This window comes from Lepidochelys kempii, chromosome 12 (genome assembly GCF_965140285.1).
Source record: "Lepidochelys kempii isolate rLepKem1 chromosome 12, rLepKem1.hap1, whole genome shotgun sequence".
Lineage (NCBI taxonomy): Eukaryota > Metazoa > Chordata > Testudines > Cheloniidae > Lepidochelys > Lepidochelys kempii.
The window spans coordinates 31224600-31248280 of NC_136391.1; the positions used below are offsets into that span (position 1 = coordinate 31224600).

Below are 23681 nucleotides of genomic sequence, written 5' to 3' on the forward strand. Positions count from 1 at the left end.
TTTTCTATTTTAGGGATTCATTTCTTGTGTCTTAAATCATATTTAAACATTTAAAATAATTGTTAAATGTCTGTTTTTTCTAGCTGTTCAGTGACAATAAGCTGATGAGGAGGGCTAGTTTAGAGAGCAGGTCTTAATACTGGTAGTACTTTCTAACTTACTTGAGAACACTGAGCCTTAAACCGTGTTGTAAAATGGAAGTGTTGGTATATAATTACTTCCATAAACCGTGGCTGAATCTTTTTGTTGTAAACAAGACTCCCTGTTAGGGGGAAAATAAAGTCCTATGTTTGCAGAAATTATTATGCTAGACTGCTCTGAAGCAAAACATGTATTTGCCTCTCTGGTCCTTTGCTCTATTCTATTTACTTATCTGGATTCAGTGCAAATGAATTGAGTTTAAAGTCATTTTATATGTAGTTTAAGTACATCGTACGAAAATAAGAATAATAAATAGATGGACTTTCTTCCTATCTTTATTTGTGTATAATTAATTTGATTGTCCAACAAGGTGAATGGAGTTGCTGATGTAAGACTGACTCACAGGATTGGGCTGAAAGCGTGTCACTACATTACTATTGTGTTGATAATGGACACAAAACACTGTATTTGTATAATGACAGGTTTCAGAGTAGCAGCCATGTTAGTCTGTATCCGCAAAAAGAAAAGGAGGACACAAGTCCTCCTTTTCTTTTTGTATTTGTATAGTATACTTTGGTGTTTTAGACAGCTACTAAGGGAATGATTAGCAAAGTCTGCCACCCTTATTCATGTTGAGTAATAATTTACTCCTGGATTTGCCCCGTTGATTTCAGAATTGTGCCCTAAATGAATGTGAAAATTATGAAAGAGGCATTTTATTACCTGAGATCAAATGAGGGACTGATTCTGAAAGGGACAAAGCATTGTCAGCTCCTATTGACTTTGGAACCTTGTAGTCTTTTTATTTGTGTATTTTACTGTTTTTGCCCCGACATAAGTTTAAAAAACCCCAGCAAACACAAACAAACCAGTCAATCGCTTAACTTGGAATGTATAATGCAAAATCAGGAAAGGCATTTTAAAATATTTTTATAATGTACACCACGATTATGTTTGTCCCTCATTTCTCCAGCTGATTCTGAAAGCTCTACATATGAAGTGGGTTTGCTAGATCCCACCCTTTTTTTGTTTTTAAAGCAGCACTCTTGTGTGGAGCATAGTTTTGCAACTATCAGTGATATTTATTTCTCAGGACTAATATGTACTGGTAATTTAATAAACTAAAAATGTAAGGATGGATAGAGAACTATCTAGAAAGTAATGTTTTTCATGCAAGTGTCTTTAGTAAATTCACTATTTTGTTATTATTAAAAAAAGAGAGAACCAAACAAACAGCTGGTGTTTAATGACTCTGTCAGACCCAATTAAAAAACATCAACTAGTTACTTTGATTTGTGTTCAATCATATCATGGGTATACTTAAAAACATTATAGTCTGCCAGAACACATTTTGGCTTTGTTTATATTTATCTTTTAACATATAAGACTATTGATGGCAAGTTACCAAGGTTATAACCACTTTATAATCATCAATTTTTAATCTAAAAAGAGTCTAAGAGGCAGCAAGAGTCATCTGTAGTTACTTGGACACTTAAACTAAAATATGCAGTACTTGAGCATTAGATTAAAATAATCTAGTAAAAAATGGTTAAGAATGAACACTGTATTACTCTTCTTTGAAAAGCAGAAATCTTTTATTCTAAATTATTTAAATGTATGTTAATCACGTGAGTCTTCAAAAACAAAATTAAAAAGCTGGTTTTGTTCCTGTTGCAAAAGAATGTAGTTCATATAGTATAAACTATGGCTTTTAAATAACCTATCTTTTGCTTCTGATGTGAATTTATTTAATAATTTTACTCCCATATAACATTAAGTTCTTTTTGAGGACCACAAGCAATTTCTTTTAGATTTTAAGAAACTGCTAAGCAAGTTGCATGTTGGTTGCAGTCCAAATTCTGCTGTCATTTGCAGGAGCACAACCTTTGTGACTTCCAAGGAGTTCTGTTTTAAATGAGAGCAGAATTTGGCCCAGAATGTCTAAAGCACGTGCACTGTTTTTTAGATTTTCAGAAATTAAAGATTCCTCAGGAAAGCTTGACTTCAGCCTGCTTTCTCCATCTAAGAAAGAGTTCTGGGCTGTCGTGGCCTACAACCGTTCCAAGCTTTGCAATATATTGTTCTCCAATGAGCTAAACCGCCACCTTTCTCCCCACGGGGTGACTTCTAATGCAGTGCATCCTGGAAATATGATCTACTCATCCATTCATCGCAACTGGTGGGTGTATACCCTGCTGTTTACCTTGGCTCGGCCTTTCACCAAATCCATGGTAAGTGAATGCCTTGCAGCATTTTACACATCTTCAGTTTTTAAATCATGGGACTGGAGTTATAAAAATCCAGATGTACATATTTGCTTTAACCTTTTGCCTCTTTTTAATGCAAGCACGGTTTTAATGGTGATCATGCTGTCAACCCTGTGAGCTGTAGTAAAGGGTCCTAAAACCATTTCAGATGAACTTTGTCAATCTAAAGTAATATGTACAATGTTGGAATGCCTGATTTCCATTGCCCTGTTAATGGGTAGCTGCACATATTAGGGGTGGAATGCTGTGGGGTTAGTGATATGCTTCAATACACATTTAAAGAATTTAAAAAGTTGTTTTGAATTTTCAATTAAGTGCATGCTCAGGTACATTTGGTTTGTAAATAGATGAATATGTAGGTGCTGTGATTAAAGAACCTTGCTAATGGCATCATTGATAGCTGAAGGAAAGCACTTTCATTGTACACCCTTCTTTTTCAGAAGCTTATAGCTTCCTGGTGAATATCATCTTCCTTATCCTTATTCTTAATCCAAAGGCAGTGATTTCCTTGGTGGTTTTTTTTTTTTTTTTTTTAAGCAGGAGTGTGGGGGGAGTTGTGGGAGAGTGAGTGAGTGTGTGTGTGCGTGCTATCAACAGGTAGAATTCCACAAGGCCATTTTTACAGATCTGAGCATGGAAAATATATTGACTGTTTCAAACACGTCTTTTTGTGTTGGGATAACCCTCAAAGTTGCCTGAATTTAAAACATACCACTCAATGGAGAGAAGACCCTTGGATTCATTCGAAGAAATTTGTTGAGAGATAAAGTTGTAAGTACCCAATGCATGGGGTGTGGCCAGGGATTTGCCATTTGAGGAGCTAGATAGCCAATATAGTAGTCTCAGGTTCCTCCTGCCCCCAAAAGTCACTGATCTATCATTTTAGAGAACAGTTTCTGCAGCCTTTTTACATATTTTCAGACAAACTATATTACAAATGGATTAATAATTACAATATTTCAGTAGCCCCCCCATAGAATGATGAGTTAGTTAACAGAACCTCATGGCTTGAAAGGATTAAAAGTAACACATTAAAAATGGGTCTACTTACTGTTTGATTCCCTACAATGGGCCCTTTCCAATGCACACTGAGGTCAATGGGAGTCTTGACATTGACTCTAGTGAACATTGGATTGGGTCCATTACGCAGAGAAGGTTAACTAGGCCTTTCGTGCCTACCACTAGCGTTCTTCTTTATTAAGAGATTACAGTGCTGTCAAATGGGGGTGTTAACCCCTCTTCCTCCAGTTCCTCACCTCAGCTATTTCTAAACTATCCAGATTGGTTTGTTGGGCTCAGGATGACTTTAACTTTGCTGAGAATTGCCTGCTTTTGAACCTTATTGACTGTGTCTTATCATTTACTTACTGAGAGGGAATGATGTTCCTGAAGAGGAAAAAAATGGCTCCATCCTGTTTGAGACCGAGCATTTAGGGTGTGGAAAGAAGGTATCTGTACCCATACTGAGTCGAGCCTATCTTGGTAGTTGTTCAGCCCCATCTTGGGCCCTCTCACAATAGACAAAGTGATGGATGCCAGAGGTTGTGAGGTTGCACAACTCATTGTCTCTCTGAGCCAGTGAAACAGACAAACTGAATTATTTTCATTTGAAAAGAAGCAGGGAAGGAGAGGACAGGAGTGGGGTATCATCCCTGAGTAGCTCCATCAATAATATTACCCCCAATAGTTTGTCAGATTAATGGCTGAGTCACATGCTGAATCTGTGTAATTATGTATAAGAAAGGGTCCTGATTGCATGTTCACTTAGTCCAGTTTTGCAGTGGTGTAGTTCCATTGTCTTAAATGGCATTCATCCTAATTTACATAGGTGCAAGTAAGTAGAGAGTCAGGCCCAAAACATATAAAAGCATTTTCTCTATAAGTGGCCTGTAGGCCAAAATTCCAGAGATATCTCCAACAGTAGGGCCAGATTCCAAGTGATGCCTGAACCAGCCTTCACTTGGGACAACAGAACTGAGCATACGCCTGCTCTCACAGTTTGGCATACTAACAGTTGCGCAGGCAATCTGAATAGTCTCTCAGTTCTGTGTGCAGGTTGCAGAATTTGTATGTGCAAAACACGTGTTCCAGTGGGGTTGGTTGGTCCATGAACACTATCAGCTGTTGAGGCAGGTGTTAGAATTCTTCAACCACACATGCAGTAGTCAGCATATCAAAATTATGCATGTACACGTGAGCTTGTTGTCCAAAATCCAGTCCCTGGAGCATCTGCTAAGATAGGGTAAATGTCCTTCTTATCCACAAGCATTACTAGAGTATGGTTGGTGTGTCAGGTAACGGTATCAGTTTACAGAAAAAAGATGCAGCTCCTGGGATCTGTTATGAATATAACAGTTTTATTTACTTCGATGCATCTTCTTTGATGAGCCCTTTGTATTTGTGTTTTGTTTGTGTGGCTCAGATAAACTCATCCTTTTCTATTTTAAATTGTAAAATGCTAATTAGGTCATTTCAGAAATTATTTTATCATTGTATCACTTCTTTTGATAATAATCTCATATGATATGATGGTATCTGGTGTGTAAAAGAGAGTTCGAGATCAGCATTGACTAGACAACCATCCCTAAAGCAAGCCATATTGCTTCAATCAGTTCTTTGTGTGTTTTTCTTTTAATCACCTGAGGCTTTACAAGTGCTATTGTAATGGTCCTGGATGAGGGCAGATCTCATTATTATAGATTAGTGTGTCAAATCCTGTCTGAAACCTCATGGATGCTACCACTGCCAAAGTTGGTATCAGAACCTGGGGACCCACAGAAAATGTGCATCCCTTTCACAGTGTGCTGCCCAGCTATGCTGTACTCCTAGTTAAGCCATAGGGAGGGATTTTTTGTTGTAGAAATTAAATGTTGCCCCTAGAAGTTTGCTCTACTCCTTATCCACATTGTTAGGGCCTCACAGTTTACTCCTCCTGTCACTAAGCTGGAGTAGGCTTTCTGGAGCAGCTCCACTTTCACTCTGTGGTTTGGATACCGGAGTCTTCTCCCCATTCCTATTGCAGATGTCCCCAGAGCCTAGACTTGTGTTTTGGGCTGGGTACTGCATTTGTCTGAGTTTGAGGCTGCAGTTACTGTGGGCACAGACCATATGTTCATAGTTTGTTGCATATGTGTAACATCAAAAATGGTTAGGACAGTGAGGCCCTGATCCTCACTGGGGCCTTTTGATGCTATTACAATAGAAACAGTTAATAATAATAATTTTTCATTTTATTTCACAAAACAAGGGTTTAGTAGAGAAGCACTGAGAATGGTGGATAACATGGTAGGGCTCAAAGGCCAAACTTTTTGGAAACCTAGTCTTTAAATTTTCACACCTAGTGTATCCACAATAATACATTCCTCCAATTTGCTAAACTGGTTACTGCTAATTACTGAGAGCTTTTCGTTTTCATTTTTGTCACATTTATTTTTGTGATAATGACCTAATGGCATTTTTAAATTGTCTACTTATAAATTATACCAGCTGGTCAGATGTTTCATTTTGATTCCAAATAGTGGGCAAAGGTATATCTTGTGTGTTTTTAAAAATGCCCCTTTTTTTTAGTGGTTAAGTTCATAAATGTGGTGGTGCTCCAATCTGAATGTGACAGTGTATGATTCCTTCAGAGATGAATGTTGCTGTATATCTGTATATCTTCATTCTTGGGAGAGGTCATGCAGCCTCTTGCATGTGGCAATGAGAATATTCTGCATGACAGAATTTAGTCCAAGGAAACATTGCCTATAGGCCTCTAGTTTTAGCTGATTCCCTGAAGCATTGAAGAGAAGTGTTCTAATATACACCTTTCTTTATTTGCTGTTACTTGCTGTGACTATAGTGACTTTAGTTACAGTAATTAGGCCACTCTTCATGGAGTCAGGCTATTTTAAGTGCCTGTTCTAAGCAATAGTGTTACAGATGTCTAACTATACTACTGGATATTCTTAAGTAACTTTCTTAAACTTACTCTTTCTTTGAAATCTTAGGCTTTTGCCCATATACCATGTTAATCATTGCTGTAAATAGATTATCATACTGAAAGTAATGCAACTCCACCCCATCCAAGCCTCTCTTATGGCTGCCTACAAGTGGAGTAATGAGTGATATACTGTATCAGTGCTAGTCATAGTGATTCACAGGAAGTTTGCAGGTGTTCTGCTGCTGAAACGTGTTAACATGGTGATTCCAACAGATGTTTATACTATTTAGACTAGTGAAAAATTGAACTTGGATTCTTTCCCTCTACCCCCAACCCCTACTTTTCCCAAACCAAGACATACTGAAATTAGTTAAAACGGATGTCCATGCTTGTTTTTTTTTGTGTCAGATAGTAATATCAGCAGCAGCTCTGTCCTGTTTTGTTTATTTACTGCTTCTGTTATTGCAGCAGGCAGAGGCCATAATCAGGACCAGGTCCCTATTTTGCTTGACATTGTACAATCGTACATTAAAAGGTAGGCCTTGCCTTGGAGAGCTTACAGTCTACTTCAAGACAAACTGCAACAAGTGGATGTTACAAACAAACAAATGGAAGTATTGGAGAAGGGATTCTGAAGGTAACAGTGGTAGAAAATACATGGTTACATAGACTAGGTATGTGTCCAGCTGGCTTGATCTATGTCTTTAAAAAATAAATTATAAAACAAAAATATACACAAGGTTATTAAGTTGACTTTAAAATGACACGGCTAAATAGTCTCTCATGTTTTTAATTAATGTAAATCTGTCATTCAAAACCCTTTCTGACTTCTTGCTAGACACATGTACAATTAAAATTCAATACATTTATCATAAGATTTAAACTTTGATACAGAATATATTAACTAGTGTCACCACGTATGATCTTGTCAGTGTACAATGGCATATAAAAATGGAAGCACAGTGCTATTATCACACTCTTGCTATAGTCTTACATAGAACCAAATATTTTTGTTGGCAGGTAATAGAGAAGAAAGAATATCATGTGTTAGGGTTTCAAGAGCTTAACAGATGTTTCAGTGAACTACATTTTCAAATCCTTTTACATGAAAAAAGGAATAGAATTTGTAGAAGTTCTGAGATGATTGGGTTACGTTTCCTGTTGCAGTGCAAAGCCAGCCATTGCAGTAGAGTTTTAACAGATGTGCTACTCCCTTTTTAATGGATGGGAATAAAACACTGGTCTTTTGCAGAGTTATAAATTATAGCTAGAAAAGCACAAGATGTCAATGTCTTAACCTCACCTAGCCATAGCAGGGTAATTCTGCCCTTGAATAACCTGCCAGAGATTTATAGTTTCAAAATTTTTAAATTTCTAAGAGGTCAATAGATGTACAACCTATGTTTTTTCTTGGAAAATATTAACATTTTAGAATGGGGATTTCACTATTAGATTATGTGCTATGGAGAAATATAAGGAATGCATTTTAGTTACAACCACATCTCAGATCTGGACATCAGAAGTGTAGATGAGGCATCAAATGTTTTGGTTTCATGTCTGATACTACCTCAAGGCTTTCATTCAAATATTACGCGTTTAGTTTATTTGATAATTTGTGCAAAGAATTTAAAATTTCTGTTTGTGTTGCTTAGTTGGCACTCTTGCCCCAAGCTGAAAGGTCCTGAGTTCAAATGTCAGATAATGATTTGAAGCTTTAATGTTTCCATGGCTTCTTTTAAAGAATCTGGGATAATATTTATATTCTGGTCAACATTCCCTCTTAAAATAAATAGAATTTATTGTTCAAAGGTCTGTGTGGCTGTTGTTAATTTCATGATGGCTGCCCTGAATTACTGAACAATTAGGCCCAAATTCTGCCCTGAAATATGGATATAAAATCTCAAGACAAGTCATTGCATGAGAGGGGTGTTTGCCAGACTAGTATTTGGCCATTAGTAGCTGTATAGCTCATGACTGAAAAGCACGTTGAGGTGTCTTGAGTATGAAGAACAGTAGGTATTCCTTTTGAAAAGAACACTACACCTTAGAGTCTGACCTTAGCATTATTTCCTGCTGAGTCCTTAGTTTAAGAACATGATGTTCGAGGGGAAAGGGAGTAAAGCTGGACTGAGGACCTATGGGGGATTAGCACTGATGTAAAGCTGCAGGGTTTGTGGTTCCTTTTGAAGAGAACACGTAGGAGTCTGTATTTTTTTTTTTTACATAATTGCATTAAACGTAAACAGGAACTAAATGTTGAACTGCAGATTCCAGCTCACCAGCTGACAGGGTGGTGGTGGGTGTATCTCCACCCACAGGATAACTTTTGTCCAGTTGTAACCCTTACTAAATGCAAATCGATTTGTTTACCTGCCTGCAGAATAGTAATAGCTACCCAGCACACAGGGTAGATGGAACCTGTAGAGCTCAGACTGTGGAGGGGAAAGAAAGAAGGCTAGTGCAGGGGAGTGTTCTGATTTGAGAGTACTGGGATGAGGGAGGAGGCAGGGATCCGAGGTGGATCATCTCTCAAGCATAGAGACACAATTTCTCTCTCCATTTAAAATTTCTGGACACTACTAATAAGCCAAAGTACAATTTAAGTTAAAGAAAAGCTATGTGTATTTGACGTCTATTTTTTTAAATATAAAGTAGTGAAACTTACGGAAAATTTGGGTTTAAAACCAATGCATTTCCTGCTGACTTTAGTGGGAAAAGAGTTTCTTGCTGGCCTGAGCTTTATTTATTTATGTGATTATTTATACATACTACTTCTGTGTTAGAAATAAGACGGCATGGTCTGCGCAGTAGTCTCAAACATCAACAGCCTGTGAAAAATTAAAACTTGAAGTGGTAGTTCCAAAATAAAATTTAATATGCATGCTGTTAAAGGTACACCTACATGTTTGGGAACTAAGTATCCTACATGTCTGAGAGTTAAGTTGTTCTACTCTTTTCCATTAAAATAAGAGTAATACACAGTATAGGGGAGCAAATGCTCTCCCTGCCCTATCCCTCTACCATAAGAATGGAGGGCCTTGATGGAAACAGAGCCAGTTCAGTTCTGCTGCACACGGGGGCAGGGATAGATTCCAGAAGCCTGCCTGTGTGCCATGCAACTCAGCTCTGCAGCAGAGTCTAAATGTGTGGGTGTTGAACAGTCCAGCAGATCCATCGCTTCTGCCTACCGAGGAATGCATGGCAACCATGAGAGCAACTACAGCCCAGACGTTTCAGTCTCTTCTGTAAAGCAGCTCTGCTGCTGTTGGATGTCCTCAGGGAGATGTTTCCTTTTACCCTCTTCCTCCCAAGATCCTGGGGAACTCTAAAGTGCCCAGCCCAGCTTCTTGGACTTTGAGCTGGGGGCAGCAGTTGGCCCATAATGATTGTACTCTAAATAATTATACTATATCTTGAAACGGATAGCATATTTTCAGCATTTCACCCTGGAAAAGCCTCCTTATATGAAACAGTTATATATTTGTGGAATGTCTGCATGCACTTCAGTAACTTTCCATAATAAGGTTTAAATTTCCCATGTTGCAACTTCATATTCAGCCCAGCAGCTCACCTGCTCTTCTGTTGCCTCCTCTTAATCTGAGATTTGTAGATGATTGCCCTCAGAGTTGTTAATCAGTACAAGGGAATATTGATTATTATTTTCTTTTGTTACTTCAGGTTTTTAAATCAGCCAGAAACAAAGCTCCTGACTGAGCAGCAGCCTCCTCCCTTCCCCCAAAGAAAAACCTTTGTGGGTTTAAGGTGTATTAAAAATGAAATAATGAGCATTTAACGAAGATTTTTCAAAGTAATCCTTTTTATTTTCACGTTCTGATATGATTTATCTGTAACTTCTTTCTTGTCTGAAATTCCCAGACTCCATGTCTTTTCTCAGTTTGCTCAATTATTTACTTGCTTTCCAGTTCTAATATCTGTCTTTCTTTTGTTCTTCATTCTCTCTCTTTTGCTCATCTCTGTCCCCATATCTCAGCTGTGGCTACATTGCCATGGCCTTATCAGATCTCTTAAGTAGCATTAGTCTGATCAGTGTATGAATGGGAGGCCTCCAAGGAAGGAAAGAATCTGGGGAGCACAGTTGTATTTAGGTGCTCAGGTACCATACTGATGGGCATAGCAACCTGAAAAAAACAGAATTTATTATTCACCCATTTTGCTTTGTTCATACTCACTTTTGGTCTTTGGATGTCACCACACTGTGTTATTTACAAAGAGTTTGCCATGCCCTTCTACATTGTTGCCAGAATGTTTCTTTTACTAAAGCATTGAAATTTTGTATTGTTTGCTATGAAAGTTGATATTCCACTGTAAAAATTAGGAAACCAACAATATAGTAGTTTTCCTTGCAGACAAAAGGCAGAAATCCAGAACTCTGAGTTGTAGGGGAATCCTTAATTTATATTTGCAGTGATAAATGTAATGTATATTTACTAATGCTTTGCAATTCAATGAAATTAAAATATTTTTATTCTGATTTTAACCTTTCTCTATATCAACCATTACCTTTTACTTTAATATTACATGGAGGTAGAAGACAAAGTTCTCAGGGCCATCAATGTCTTCCACTGGGCAAGCATAGGAAATTGATTAGGATTAGGGCTGTCAAGCGATTACAAAAAATAATCACGATTAATTGCACTGTTAAATAATTATAAAATACTATTTATTTAAACATTTTTGGATGCTTTCTACATTTTCAAATATATTGATTTCAATTACAACACAGAATACAAAGTGTACAGTGCTCCCTTTATATTTATTTTTGATTACAAAGATTTGCACTATAAAAAACCAAATAGTATTTTTCAATTCACCTTATAAAAGTACTGTAGTGCAATCTCTTTATCCTGAAACTTGAATTTACAAATGTAGAATTATGTAAAAAAAAGAAAAACTGCATTCAAAAATAAAACAATGTAAAACTTTGGAGCCTAAAAATCTACTCAGTCCTACTTAAGCCAATTGTTCAGACAAACAAGTTTGGTTACAATTTACAGGGGATAATGCTGCCCGCTTCTTATTTGCAATGTCACTTGAAAGTGAAACTAGGCGTTCGCATGGCACTGTTGTAGCTGGGGTCTCAAGCTATTTACATGCCAGATGCACTAATGATTCATATGTCCCTTCATCTTCACCATTTCATAGGATATGTGTCCATGCTGGTGATGGGTTCGATAACAATAAAAGCAGAACGGACTGATGCATGTTCATTTTCATCATCTGAGTCAGATGCCACCAGCAGAAGATTGATTTTCTTTTTTGATGGTTCAGGTTCTGTAGTTTCCACATCAGAGTCTTGCTCTTTTAAGACTTCTGAAAGAATGCTCAATGCCTCATCCCTTTCAGATTTTGGACAGCACTTCAGTTTCTTAAATCTTGAGTCGAGTACTGTAGCTATTTTTAGAAATCTCACATTGGTACCTTCTTTGTGTTTTGTCAAATCTACAGTAAAAGTGTTCTTAAAACGAACATGTGCTGGGTCATCATCCAAGACTGCTGTAACATGAAATATATGGTAGAATGCAGGTAAAACAGAACAGGAGACATAGAATTCTTTCCCAAGGAGTTCAGTTACAAATCTAATTAGTGCATTATTTTTTTAACGAGCATCATCAGCATGAAAGCATGTCCTCTGGAAAGGTGGCCAAAGCATGAAGGGGCATATGAATGTCTAGCATACCTGGCATGTAAATACCTGGAAACGCCTGTTCTCACTTTCATGTGACATTTTAAATAAGAAGCAGGCAGCAGTATTTCCCATAAATGTAAACAAACTCATTTGTGTTAACAATTGGTTGAAGAAGAAGTAGGACTGAGTGGACTTGTAGCATCTAAAGTTTTACATTGTTTTGTTTTTTAGTGCAGTTATGAAACAAAAAAATCTACATTTTTAACTTACACTTTCACGATAAAGCAATTGCACTACAGTACTTGTATGAGGTGAATTGAAAAATACTATTTCTTGTTTATTATTTTTACAGTGCAAATATTTGTAATAAAATAGTAATATAAAGTGAGCACTGTACACTTTGTATTCCGTGTTGTAATCGAAATCAATATATTTGAAAATGTAGAAAAACATCCAAAATATTTAATAAATTTCAATTGGTATTCGATTGTTTAACAGTGCAATTAATCGTGATTAATTTTTTTAATCATGATTTTTTTTTAAAGTTAATCACATGAGTTAACTGTGATTAATCGACGGCCCTAATTAGGATATGCTCATCTGCCCATTAGGATGTTCCATTGCCACTCTATTCTCTAGTCCATAGTGAAAATCCTCATATGTCATACATCTTTGCAGAAGAAGATAAAAACAGAAAGAATGTAAGACATGGTAAGTGTTGTGTTAGTCAAAGATGTGTCCACTCCTGCAAATAGCAGGTGCTGTGTGTATACCCACAGGACACAGTTCTAAGGGAATCTGGTACATAGACCAAAAATGTGCTAAACACAAAAGGTTACAGGATTGTAATGGTCAATAAAGCAAAGGGAAGGGATTGCCATTCTTTTGATGAAAGGTCACATCTTAAAACCAAATAAAGCCAGGTGATTCCAACAATCCCAAGGCTGTCTTGGTGCTCAGCCTTCCAGATACAGCCAACTGTTTCAGACCAGAAATGGGTTAATACTCCGCACACATAAAGAGACTTTAGTCACTCCCAGGTCAAGCCTGAACAGGAGGTACTGCTGGGTTTTACTGAAAAATTTGTATATGAAATATTCCTTTGTCTCCCAACCAAACAGATTGGGAGAGTGAGACCATCTTGCCCAAATTTTAAACTAGTGCTGTTTTGGGGCCTCCTACAAAGATTACTTGTTATCCAGCCCACTGAAATAAAATTTATCATATTAAGTTAACTAGTCACATCACTCCCTCCCTTAAAAAATAGTAGAATCAATATTCTCACTGCACACAAGAATAGCACATTCTTTAGGGCAACAGCCAAATACCGGGTTATTACTGAAACTGAAATGTCACTTATCAAAATGACACTATCCCATATATTAAAGCTTCCTTTAGTAATAGTTAGGGGCAGGACGGCCCAGTCTTGCATGGCATCTCTTTGTATCTGCTCCGTGATTCAATGACAGAGCCAGTCTGGTCAGACACTCTGTTATTAAACAGGTTTTGCCTAGTCACATGGCTGTCATACTTTGCACTCTTCCCCTGAAGAGCAGTGGCAACTCAGCTACTCTTAATGGACAGAGAAGTGGGCAGACAAATATATTACATAAACACAGGGATTGCTATCTATTTCTTTACAATATTGTCTTTGCAAGTAGATAATGTTACAGTAGTATTCTCGATATTCTTTACGCTTACTGGAGAGAATACCTAAGGAATACTGGGTGAAATTTAGACCTCATTAAAGTCAAGGGGAGTTTTGCCCATCCATTCTCCTCTTCCCCACCATTCTGACTGGTACAAAATATGTTCTGCTCTATTAAAATTAGTTCTGTTATTTTATCACAGTGTTCCATTGCTAAGGATATAGTTAGAAGCAACTTAGCTCAGTTTTTGCTTACATGAAAAGAGAAATCATAAAATATTTCTTTTGTGTAGCTTACGTTAAATCAGGATTAATCAACAGGGGTTTCTTGGCAGGCAGTGAGACACTTAGCTGAAGCATGTGAAATGCCTGAAAAAAGGTGGGAATAACAATGCAAGGGAAAACATGCACTGCAAACCTTTTGATTTATTTATGGCATATGTGAGTTGTACAAACCAGTGAAATAAATTAAATATACATGCTTGGTTCTTTCAGTGCCTTCTAGGCAAATAAGTAGTAGATTTTGTTTATCACTAGTTTATCATGAAAATTCAGCAATGAGGTCATCCTGTATAAATAGACAGGCAACCCTGAATGCTCAGAAGCCCTTTTTGGAGATTGTTATGAAGGTTATTGTTTTTCTTTCTTCAGTTATTTTTGGATGAATTAATTTGGTGCTTATGAAACTGAGTGGCTGTTAGCACAGGAAAGAGTCAGCCAACACCAAGCAGCTGGGCTGCTTCCGGGTACCTTCCAAAAGTGCCTCACTTTTTAAACTTTTATCACCCCAACCATCCCAATTCTCTTGATTGGCAGTCTCTGAGGGAGGCTCAATCACGCTAACTTGTGTTACTGTTGTGATATGGACAAATATCCAAAAAGCACTGATTTGATCACAGAAATAAGTCTGTACTTGTTCCTGAAACAGGATTTCAAGGAGGTCTCCTCTGAATATTTAAAACTCCATCTTTTCATTAGATCCTCTGGGTGGATGTCTGGTAAATGTTCAAATAGACATTATCTTGGCTGTGGTGTATACCAGTCATTATTATTTCTAATTGTTAGTTTTGGTCCTCTATGCAATACTTTCATACAGTTAGGATCAGCAGCCACTGTGCTAGACTCTGTACAAAGTAAAAGATGGTCTCTACTATCCCTTTTATAATTTAAATAGCATTAAATCATGTCTATATTACTGACATGGTCCCCATTACAAGTTTCTGAGTGCTTCTGCCTCACAATCTTTAATATACTTGTTTTCACAACACCTTCATGAGGTAAGGAAGAATTGTTATCCCTGTGTTTCAAATGGGGAGCTAAGTCACACAGAAATGAAGGCGACTTGCCCAAGGTCACGCAGGAAGTCTGTGGTGGAGCAGGGAATTGAACTCAGGCTCCCAAGTTCCAGGCTAGCACTTCAAGCGTCTGATAATTATTCTTCTCAGTAACAAGACAATAATAGAGCTAATATTTTCATATAACAGATATCTGTAATCAGAATAATAGTCAATACATTGCAGTATTATAATGCAGCATTTATTATGGTCTATTACTGACATTCTGAAAAGATTATCAGAACTACTCACAAGAATCAGACTTGAATTTTAGCCAATAATGAGTTGCTAGCACCTTTCCTAAAAAGTTAAGTTTCAAAACTATTTTATATGTTAATTTAATTTTTTAGCCTTTCAGAGGGAGTCACAACTATTATAGCATACATGTAGTTGATATTTTAAAAACAGCCAAATAGTAAAATACATGAGAGAATTCACCAGACACTTTTACCTACTGAAATTACTATGCTGTGAGTGACGTGAAATATGAAAAACAAATCTTAGGTTAAGATGTAAAATGGCACATTTGGTTTCCAGTTACAATTGTCTGACTCGCCAAACTGTAAAAGACATGATAACATCTTAATAATGGTGGGTTGCACAGAAACAACTGAAAGAAGACCATAAGGAACCTGAATTAAATAGCACTGTAATAAATTATTGTCCTTCCATAGTGTGCATTGACTTCCTCTGGTTTTTAAAACTAAGGTTTAATTGATCTAATTTAGAGTCCAAGATCTGGAGAGTGGTTTTTTTTGTGTGTCCATGAATGTTATCATGGAGAGCTTCTTTGATTCCCTGAAAGAGTAGACACCACACATGAAGTCGCTTTCTCAACTGTGCCACTTGACTATGAAGCAGCTGGACTTTTAGATGAGAAGGTCTTTGCCCCCACAGATTTGATCTGTCAGGCCTTTAAAACCATATTTGAATCTGCTTTTTGGCCTATGTCCTATGATTTTGAAAGTTGCCTACCTGGTGGTATCTGTACTGCCACAGAGCCCTTTGGCATATATAGCTGCTGATCCACAAAGAGCCATGTATTTGGACAAAGCTCACCATCTGTGTATTTGCCTTGCAAAGGCAAATAACATGCACCCCATTTTAAAAAAGCACTGTGGAGTTGCATAATAAAACATGTTTACGTTGCCTCAGTTAATGAGGTATGGCCTACAGAAGTGGATACATTTATGTATTATACAACTGCTTTATTCCAAGATGCTCTTTATGAATGGACAGATGTGCAGAAAACCTCATTGGCCACATTTACTATATGTTAGGTAGCATATATTTTTTAAAAAATACAGCTTAGTTTTCTATATAGAATTATAATTTAAAGACTATTTCCTAAATGGAAGATGTTTTATTTAGTGACATTAATATTTCCCCTAGGCCTCCTGGGATACCTGCAATGCTTGACCATACCGTGGTCTTTTTATCTCTTTATACCATATTTGTAGAGGTGCCATACCACTTTAAACATTTCCCCAATCAGTTTCATATGATGGGTTCCCTTTAATCATTTACATTCTGAGAAAGTCAAATATTCCTTAAGAAGCCAAAGTAATCTAACAGAAAGTATAGTGTTTGTGCAGCTGGATATCTTATTTATTTGAAGTTCTGAGAGAAATCTCTTCTGACGTTAGAAAAAAGAGGGAAGGGTAAACAGTAAGAGTATCCAAGTAATCTGAACTAGAAAATCCCTTCTTTTAGAGCTAAGTCATTTTTTTTTAAAAAAGAAAAAGTATATTTGCAGTATTCCCTCCCCCCCACACACACCCAAAAAATGCAGTACATCAAATGCAGAGGGCTATAAAATGTTTTCTTAGTATTCTCACTATTATATATTATTAAAAACCTGGTGACCTTTTTATTTTATTTTAATTTAAAATTCCTGCATAGGTGAATGCAATAAATCTCTCTTTCTGAAAAAGTGATTAATCTGTTTTGTTTTTTTGCATGTGACATGTCATTTATTGTCATGTTGGCTTTCCCTTGACATGATAACCACATAACTAAATTACCATTCCTGAAAACTTTTTTGTAAGACTGTGATTAAAAGAATGTAAGTGTGTCTGTGTATCTTATCTCTCTCTCTCTCTCTCTCTTTGGAAGTTGTCAGTTATCAAGTTGTCATATCAACTTTTAATTTTAATTTTAGAATTTTAATTTAAAATTCCTGCATAGGTGAATGCAATAAATCTCTCTTTCTGAAAAAGTGATTAATCTGTTTTGTTTTTTTGCATGTGACATGTCATTTATTGTCATGTTGGCTTTCCCTTGACATGATAACCACATAACTAAATTACCATTCCTGAAAACTTTTTTGTAAGACCGTGATTAAAAGAATGTAAGTGTGTCTGTGTATCTTATCTCTCTCTCTCTCTCTCTCTTTGGAAGTTGTCAGTTATCAAGTTGTCATATCAATAGTGTTTTCCTCTCTTGTTGTCTCCTCCTTCCCAGAGTTATGCAATTGCTGGTATCTTTCTTCTGGATGAAAATGTGAGGGAATGTGCCAGTTTTTCTTTTCTGATGTCAGTGTTCCTTGCATATGTGGTAATTTTCTGTCTTCTAAAGTGTTATTGTATGCTTGCTACTCACTGTTCAGTGGCGCCTCTTCATGTCTCATCTGGGGAATTAGCTCACTGCCCCCATCTGGTGGTTGTCCAGCCCCTTGCCTCAAATCACTCATTTGTGGTCTCTTTCTCACTGGTCAGGAGCTGCAGCTCCAGCCAAGTCACAATTGTCCTCCCCTTCCAGGGTCTCGCCAGAGTCTCTCGCCACTCAATCTCTCTCACCCAGCTGAGGCAGCCTATGGCTAATTGGCCTCTCTCGCCTATATCAACTCTGCATGGATAGTGTGGGGCGAATGCCCCATCACATAAAGACATGGCTCTAAATAATTATGTTCTTTTGCCAGCCTGGAGAGCGAGTTAGATGCCCACATAGAGGGAAATGGCCTTGTGAAAAAAAACTAATTAGGAGATCTGGTTTGTTTTCCCACTGGATATTCTGTAATTTGGTAATCCTCTTGGCTGAGGTGTTGGTTTTTTTTTTTTTCAAATCACTCTGTCAGGGAGTGAGTGGGTGTGAGGTTTACTTAATGGCTCAAATCCTATGGAGTTCTGGCCCACTCTAACCCTGGGACCTCCCACTCCGCTCCAACTTCCTCCTAGCTTCTCTGTATCCCTGTCTTCCCTTCCAAAGTCTGTGGTTGTGTCTCCCAGAACAGTAAATGAAGCCTAAACCATCTTTACTTTTCTTTTGGTTTTAACATTAGCATCTGTGTCAGCGATGATGTGACCTTCACCCTTTCTGTTCCTGGCCTGTCCCCTTAACCAGCAGAGATCCCCATTCATTCAGAGGTCTTTTACTCGCTGTTTGCAGGATAGAAAATCCATCCCCTTCAAACTGGAAATAACTATCTTGTCCTTTGTCAGATATGAGAGACTTGTAATTTATTGTATCTTTGTCTCTAAAATTTAAGAATATCCTTTTTGACATTGTTTAACATATATCAAAATTATGACACTTGGAAAAGCATTTTTTTTAAATGTCAGCACAGCTTAGAATATTTTTCAAGAATAGAGGAAGATTTGTTTCCCCTCCTCCCTTAAAAAAGAAAAATCACACCTGATCTGTTTTGCCAACTTTAAAAGATAGTTCCTTATTTTTTAAAGGGTGTTGGATGGCATGATCTCTGATTATTTAGCATGCACAGGGAAATGGTTGAATGTACCCAGTCTTTTATTTGATTCAGGAGGAAATGTGAATAAGTATTGCTGAGTTGATCATGCTTTGTTCAATATAAAAGCAAACAGTAATCCAATCTATTATTTATTCAGATTAGTGTGAAAATAATAAGCATATAGTATAATCAGGGTCACCATAGATTTTCCTACCTGCTAAAATTTCAATTTGAGAATTATAAGACTCAAGCCATTGGGATTTCCTGACCATTTTATTTTGCTGTTTCTAGGAATTTTTAGAATGGTAGCATCAATCTTTTCTTGACAAGTAGCATGACAATAAATATAAACAGCACAGTCAAATTCCATCCATTATTCTAGTGACAACATTTTTTTGCAGTTATTTAATACCAATATTGATATAGCAGAATCTTCTGTGCATGTCAAAAAATCTATATACGGTATATGAGGAATTAAATTAATTGCAAAAGCATCACATTGAAATGAAATAGATGTATCATCCAGCTTTGCTATATTTTATTTAAAAGTAAAGTCATTTTTAATGTATACAAAGAATGATTTATCTAAAAAACCAGAACCTACTTATCTTGGATGTGCGGGGTTCGTTTAATAGAGTTGTGGTCCTCTGTGTTTTATAGCACTTCTAGTAATACTATCTTTAAGAGCAGATACTTCTAAAAATGAAATTCTTCGGGAAGTACCACTTCCAGGGGCTAGACTTAATATATTTAAGATGGAGATTGCTATCAGTTCACAAGTATGTTAGGCCAAAAAGTTGACCTTCGTGCGGTCAAACAATCCTGATACTATACTGCATCTATTGTCTTAAATTCACCAAAGCAGTTTGGCTCACAACCAAGTCATACAATGCAATTTGCTAATTCTAAATCTTTGATCAGTCATAAATTCCTTTGCAGCAACAAAGAATTGAAGATCCAGCCATATGTCACTGGGATTGCAATTTTCCCTATCTGAGCATAAGGTCTGAGCTGTGTCTTCATGAAAATTTATGCAAAGTCCACCTGGGCTGTTAGGAGTGAACTTTCCGGCTGTACTTCATTGGAAGATGGTTTGTTTACAACAATGTTTTGCATTTTGTTTCCTCCTCATTGGACTTCGACTGAACCATCCAGTGGTGAACCTTGAAGCACTTTTTAGACTAACAGGAGTTGAAAATTATACCATTTGTTATTGGAAGGGTAATTTTCCTCTATGTGTACAATCAGGTCTCAGACTTTCATGTATGACCTCAATCTCATTAATATATTTAGATATTTAGGGTCAGGTTTTTTTAAGTTTAGGATTACACAATTACAAGGATGCATCTTGTGCTTCATTTAGGCACACTTTACATCTTCAACAAATAGCTTGTTGGAAAGCTAACTTACCATTTGCACATACCAACACTTGATTTGCTCACTCATATAGGGATTTGGTACATAAATGTGAATACCAAACTTAAAAAACAAAAGTCCACCTCTTCCATTTAGTGTAAACCCCTTCCTTGAACTGGTACATCTAGTATTATAGTTTTTGTGTATGCACTCTATACTTATCAATATGGAAATTACAACAAAACAGATGTATCTGACAAAGTCAGTGTATTTCAGATAATGATAATAATAATAAATAATATTCAGCAAAGTTCCTTTACAGCGCCATAAATAAGAACTATCCATAATGCCAAACATTGCCAGATACTTGGTCAGTCAGTCAGTCATGCTGCTACTTTCTGAGCATCTGTTGTCCATATAATTTTCTTAAAGACCCTGTGGTAAAGGCTGTGGGAATCAGGAGATCTGAGCTAAGTTCCCTTGTCTGAGGGGGTGAGGGGGTTCTCATGTTGACCAAGTTGCTTAGTCTATTTTACCTGAGCTCACCATCTTTACAACAGGGAAAATACTTCCTTACCTCACAAGGAGAGGATAAATCATGAATGTTGGTGAGTAGCTCAAATACTAAGGTGTTGAGGCCAAATAAGTCCTGAGACAGAGACTCATAGATTGACTACATTGCAGGTAACTATGTGCTTTAGGCATTACTCCTACAGAAGTATTTATTTCAAATTGCTCATAGTCTCTCTCCTTTTTTGCGAAATTTTCATTGTATTCTTCCAAGGCACATATTTTCAAACCAGCTTGAATAAGCTACTAACTGCTCTGGTGTCAGCACCAAATATCAAGAGTGCACAGATGAAAGCCTGTTCTATATTTTTCTTTGTGTTGTCAGACGCCTGGCTTGTCATTTCCACAGAGTTTTATTTATTGCAGTAAATGTTGTTCCTGCTACAACATGCTTTCATATACTTCCCTTATAGCCAGTCTCTTGTGGGTCAAATAAATGAATTATCATCTTTATTTGTGTTATCCACTGAGCTAAATTAACTTCTGATACTTTCAAGTGGACTGAGTATTTTTGTATATTGTTGTAAATCAAGACCAGGTACTAGTGATATGTCACAGTGAACTGAATATGAGGCAACAAAATAATATAGGATGAGAGATATAATCTATAGCATGATGTACATAATTTAGCATGATTTATATAACACCCACTTCCAGTGAGTTGCCTGTCAAGCTAGTTGAATGTGTTAAAATGTTAACTCTTCTAAAGCACTTCCTCATCTATTAGTTCTAGGAAGATTTGTTCTCAAAAGCAGTCATCCCAAGCTTCTGTCTTGGAAGCTACAGGTAGAGTGGATGACAAAGCAGCTTCTTTTCCTCCATTTTTGGCATTTGCAGAGAGGAAGAGGAATGGACTGGTTCCTATTTCTATTATTATTATTTGTATTGTTGGAGTGCCTAGGTGAGCCCTTGTCTGTTTGGTGGTGGGGCTGGGAACTCTCAGCTGCCTTTCAGTCCTCTTGTCTTGGCTCAGTTCACATAGGAACCCCTGACCAGACTCCCACTACCTTTTCTTGGCTTCCTAATTAGTGAGCAAGTAAACATACCAATTCAATCCCCAGTCATCTACAATGAAGCACTCCAGTGTTCAGTGACACTTGTTACTTTGGAGTCCCCCTATCCACACACTCCACTATGGACAGGCAGATACATGGAAGATCTGTGCTGGCAGAAGGGAAGAGGGGGAAAAATGTAAAATTTTTGTTCCCATTTGTCTTAACATACTAGTTCCATACTAGTATGGAACTAGTAAAATGAAATACTAGAAAATGAAAGCTGGTTCTTGTCTGTTATTAATGCCCAGCACACTTGACGTCTTCATAGTTACCAGTTGACTAAAAGTTGCCTAGTATGCATTCGTATTAAGTGCACACTTCTGTACTTCTGTGTATATATTCTCTTACAAACACAGAATTTAAACAAATTATTGTCTCTCTCACCCCTTGTTCAGCCCTCCACCCCTTTGTTGTCTTCTAGAATTCTAGCTTAGTTATAAAGGCTAAGACTAATCTAAAGCACTTGATCATCTTAAACGGATTAAAAGATATAAGGCCTTTTACCGATAAAGGCACCTTTAAACCTATCCTAGGCTTTAGATCCATGTAAGCTGCTTGAGGTCTCAGATAGGTTTAAACTGTGAAAGTAAACAAACCAGGAAAAAAAACACACACAAATCAGGGACTGAATGGAAAGACAAAGGAGAGGCTATAAGACAGCGGCTGTGCAGGAGGGATGAGATTGAGGACAGCCTCAGTTACTTGTCTCAGTTCAGGATTCACTTTGCCAATTTACAACATGTTTTAAAAGTAGCAAACCATTTTTCTTAAAACTTGGCTTGTTTTGTAGATCTCAAAAAGGCTTAACAATGAAGCCAAACACGAAGATCAGTTTGGCAGTTTTAAGATGATTGGTGTTTAAAGTAAGTAAATCATAGGACCATCTCAACTCATTTTAGAAGAGATCAAAGCTAGAACACGTCATGGATTTTTAAGACCAAAAGGGATAATTGTGATAATCTAGTCTGGCCTCCTGTATTACACATGCCACAGAATCTCATCCAGTAACTTCTGCACCAAGCCCATTTCTATTTGTGCTATTGTGCATTTTTTAGAAAGACACTGAGTCTTAATTTAAAGAATTCTAATGAGGGAGAATCTACCAGTCCCTAGAAAGTAAAGATTCTCCTTCCATGTGTTCTTGTCTGATGTAGATTTGAATAAGTTGATTGTGGGGGAGGAATGTTCTTAACAAAGATATTGGGCTAAATTTCTCCAAATCTGGTTTGACTTGTAAGTCTTAATAAGATCTACAAAACAAGTTAAATTTGAAGAGAATTGATGATAATTTTGAAAGTACGAAAGTTTATAATAAGGAAACCATTGTGGGCTCAACTGTTAATTATGTGAGCAATGCATTTTTAAATATGAACGTATACATAGAAGAAAAAAATAATCTAGCTTGTATGCGCTGTATGCAGTGATTAAAATGCTCATAATTTTTCTTTGAGCCAGTCAAGTGTATTAGATCCTAATGAGGACTGTATCATTCCTAGCCACATTTCAGATGTTAGCCATTTCTGCTGCTGTTCTATGTTAAAAAACAAAACAATATAAAAAGGAAATAGGGTTTGATTTTTAAAAAAATGTGTATTTTTCTATCCTTTCTGAACTCAGAAATGGCAAAAGGAAATTTTCTCAAACTACTAAATAAATCAAAAATTACTCAGGCCCAGGCCAACCAAGGAGATTTTTACTCCCTTAGATGATTGTTTTTGAAAATTCAGAGCATGGGAAAATAGGGACAGATGCAAACTGTTCTCCAGCTTTAATTCTAATGGATCTTATCAGGCACTAGTTTAAAAGTGCTTACTTATGTACTATGCCTACATTCCTACTGTAACTATGTATTGTCTACACAGTTTGACCTACACCATTGGACATAAATTTATTGTTGTTGAATTCTTCTTTTTATCCACATTGTGTTGAATTATGAATTGTAGGAGTTCTTAATTCTTTATTTATTTTAGAGGAGGATCAGTGTTTTTCTTCAGTCACAGAATAAATGCACTAGCAACTGCTAGCAGTTTCAATTGCATTTAAGGAAATATTG

General features: G+C 36.9%; 1 protein-coding gene across 4 annotated transcripts in view; it reads left to right on the forward strand.

The window, feature by feature from the left end:
- Positions 1 to 23681, forward strand: part of WWOX (WW domain containing oxidoreductase) — a 695867-nt gene that overhangs the window by 196324 nt on the left and 475862 nt on the right. For 3 of the 4 annotated variants that reach the window (XM_073307994.2, XM_073308003.2, XM_073308000.2), the window contains exon 8: positions 2108 to 2372. In XM_073307994.2, the coding sequence (XP_073164095.2) occupies positions 2108 to 2372 (265 nt within the window). Of the gene's footprint in view, positions 1 to 2107; positions 2373 to 6798; positions 10979 to 23681 lie in introns of those variants that run through there. The other variant, XM_078848127.1, reaches the window with a different exon arrangement.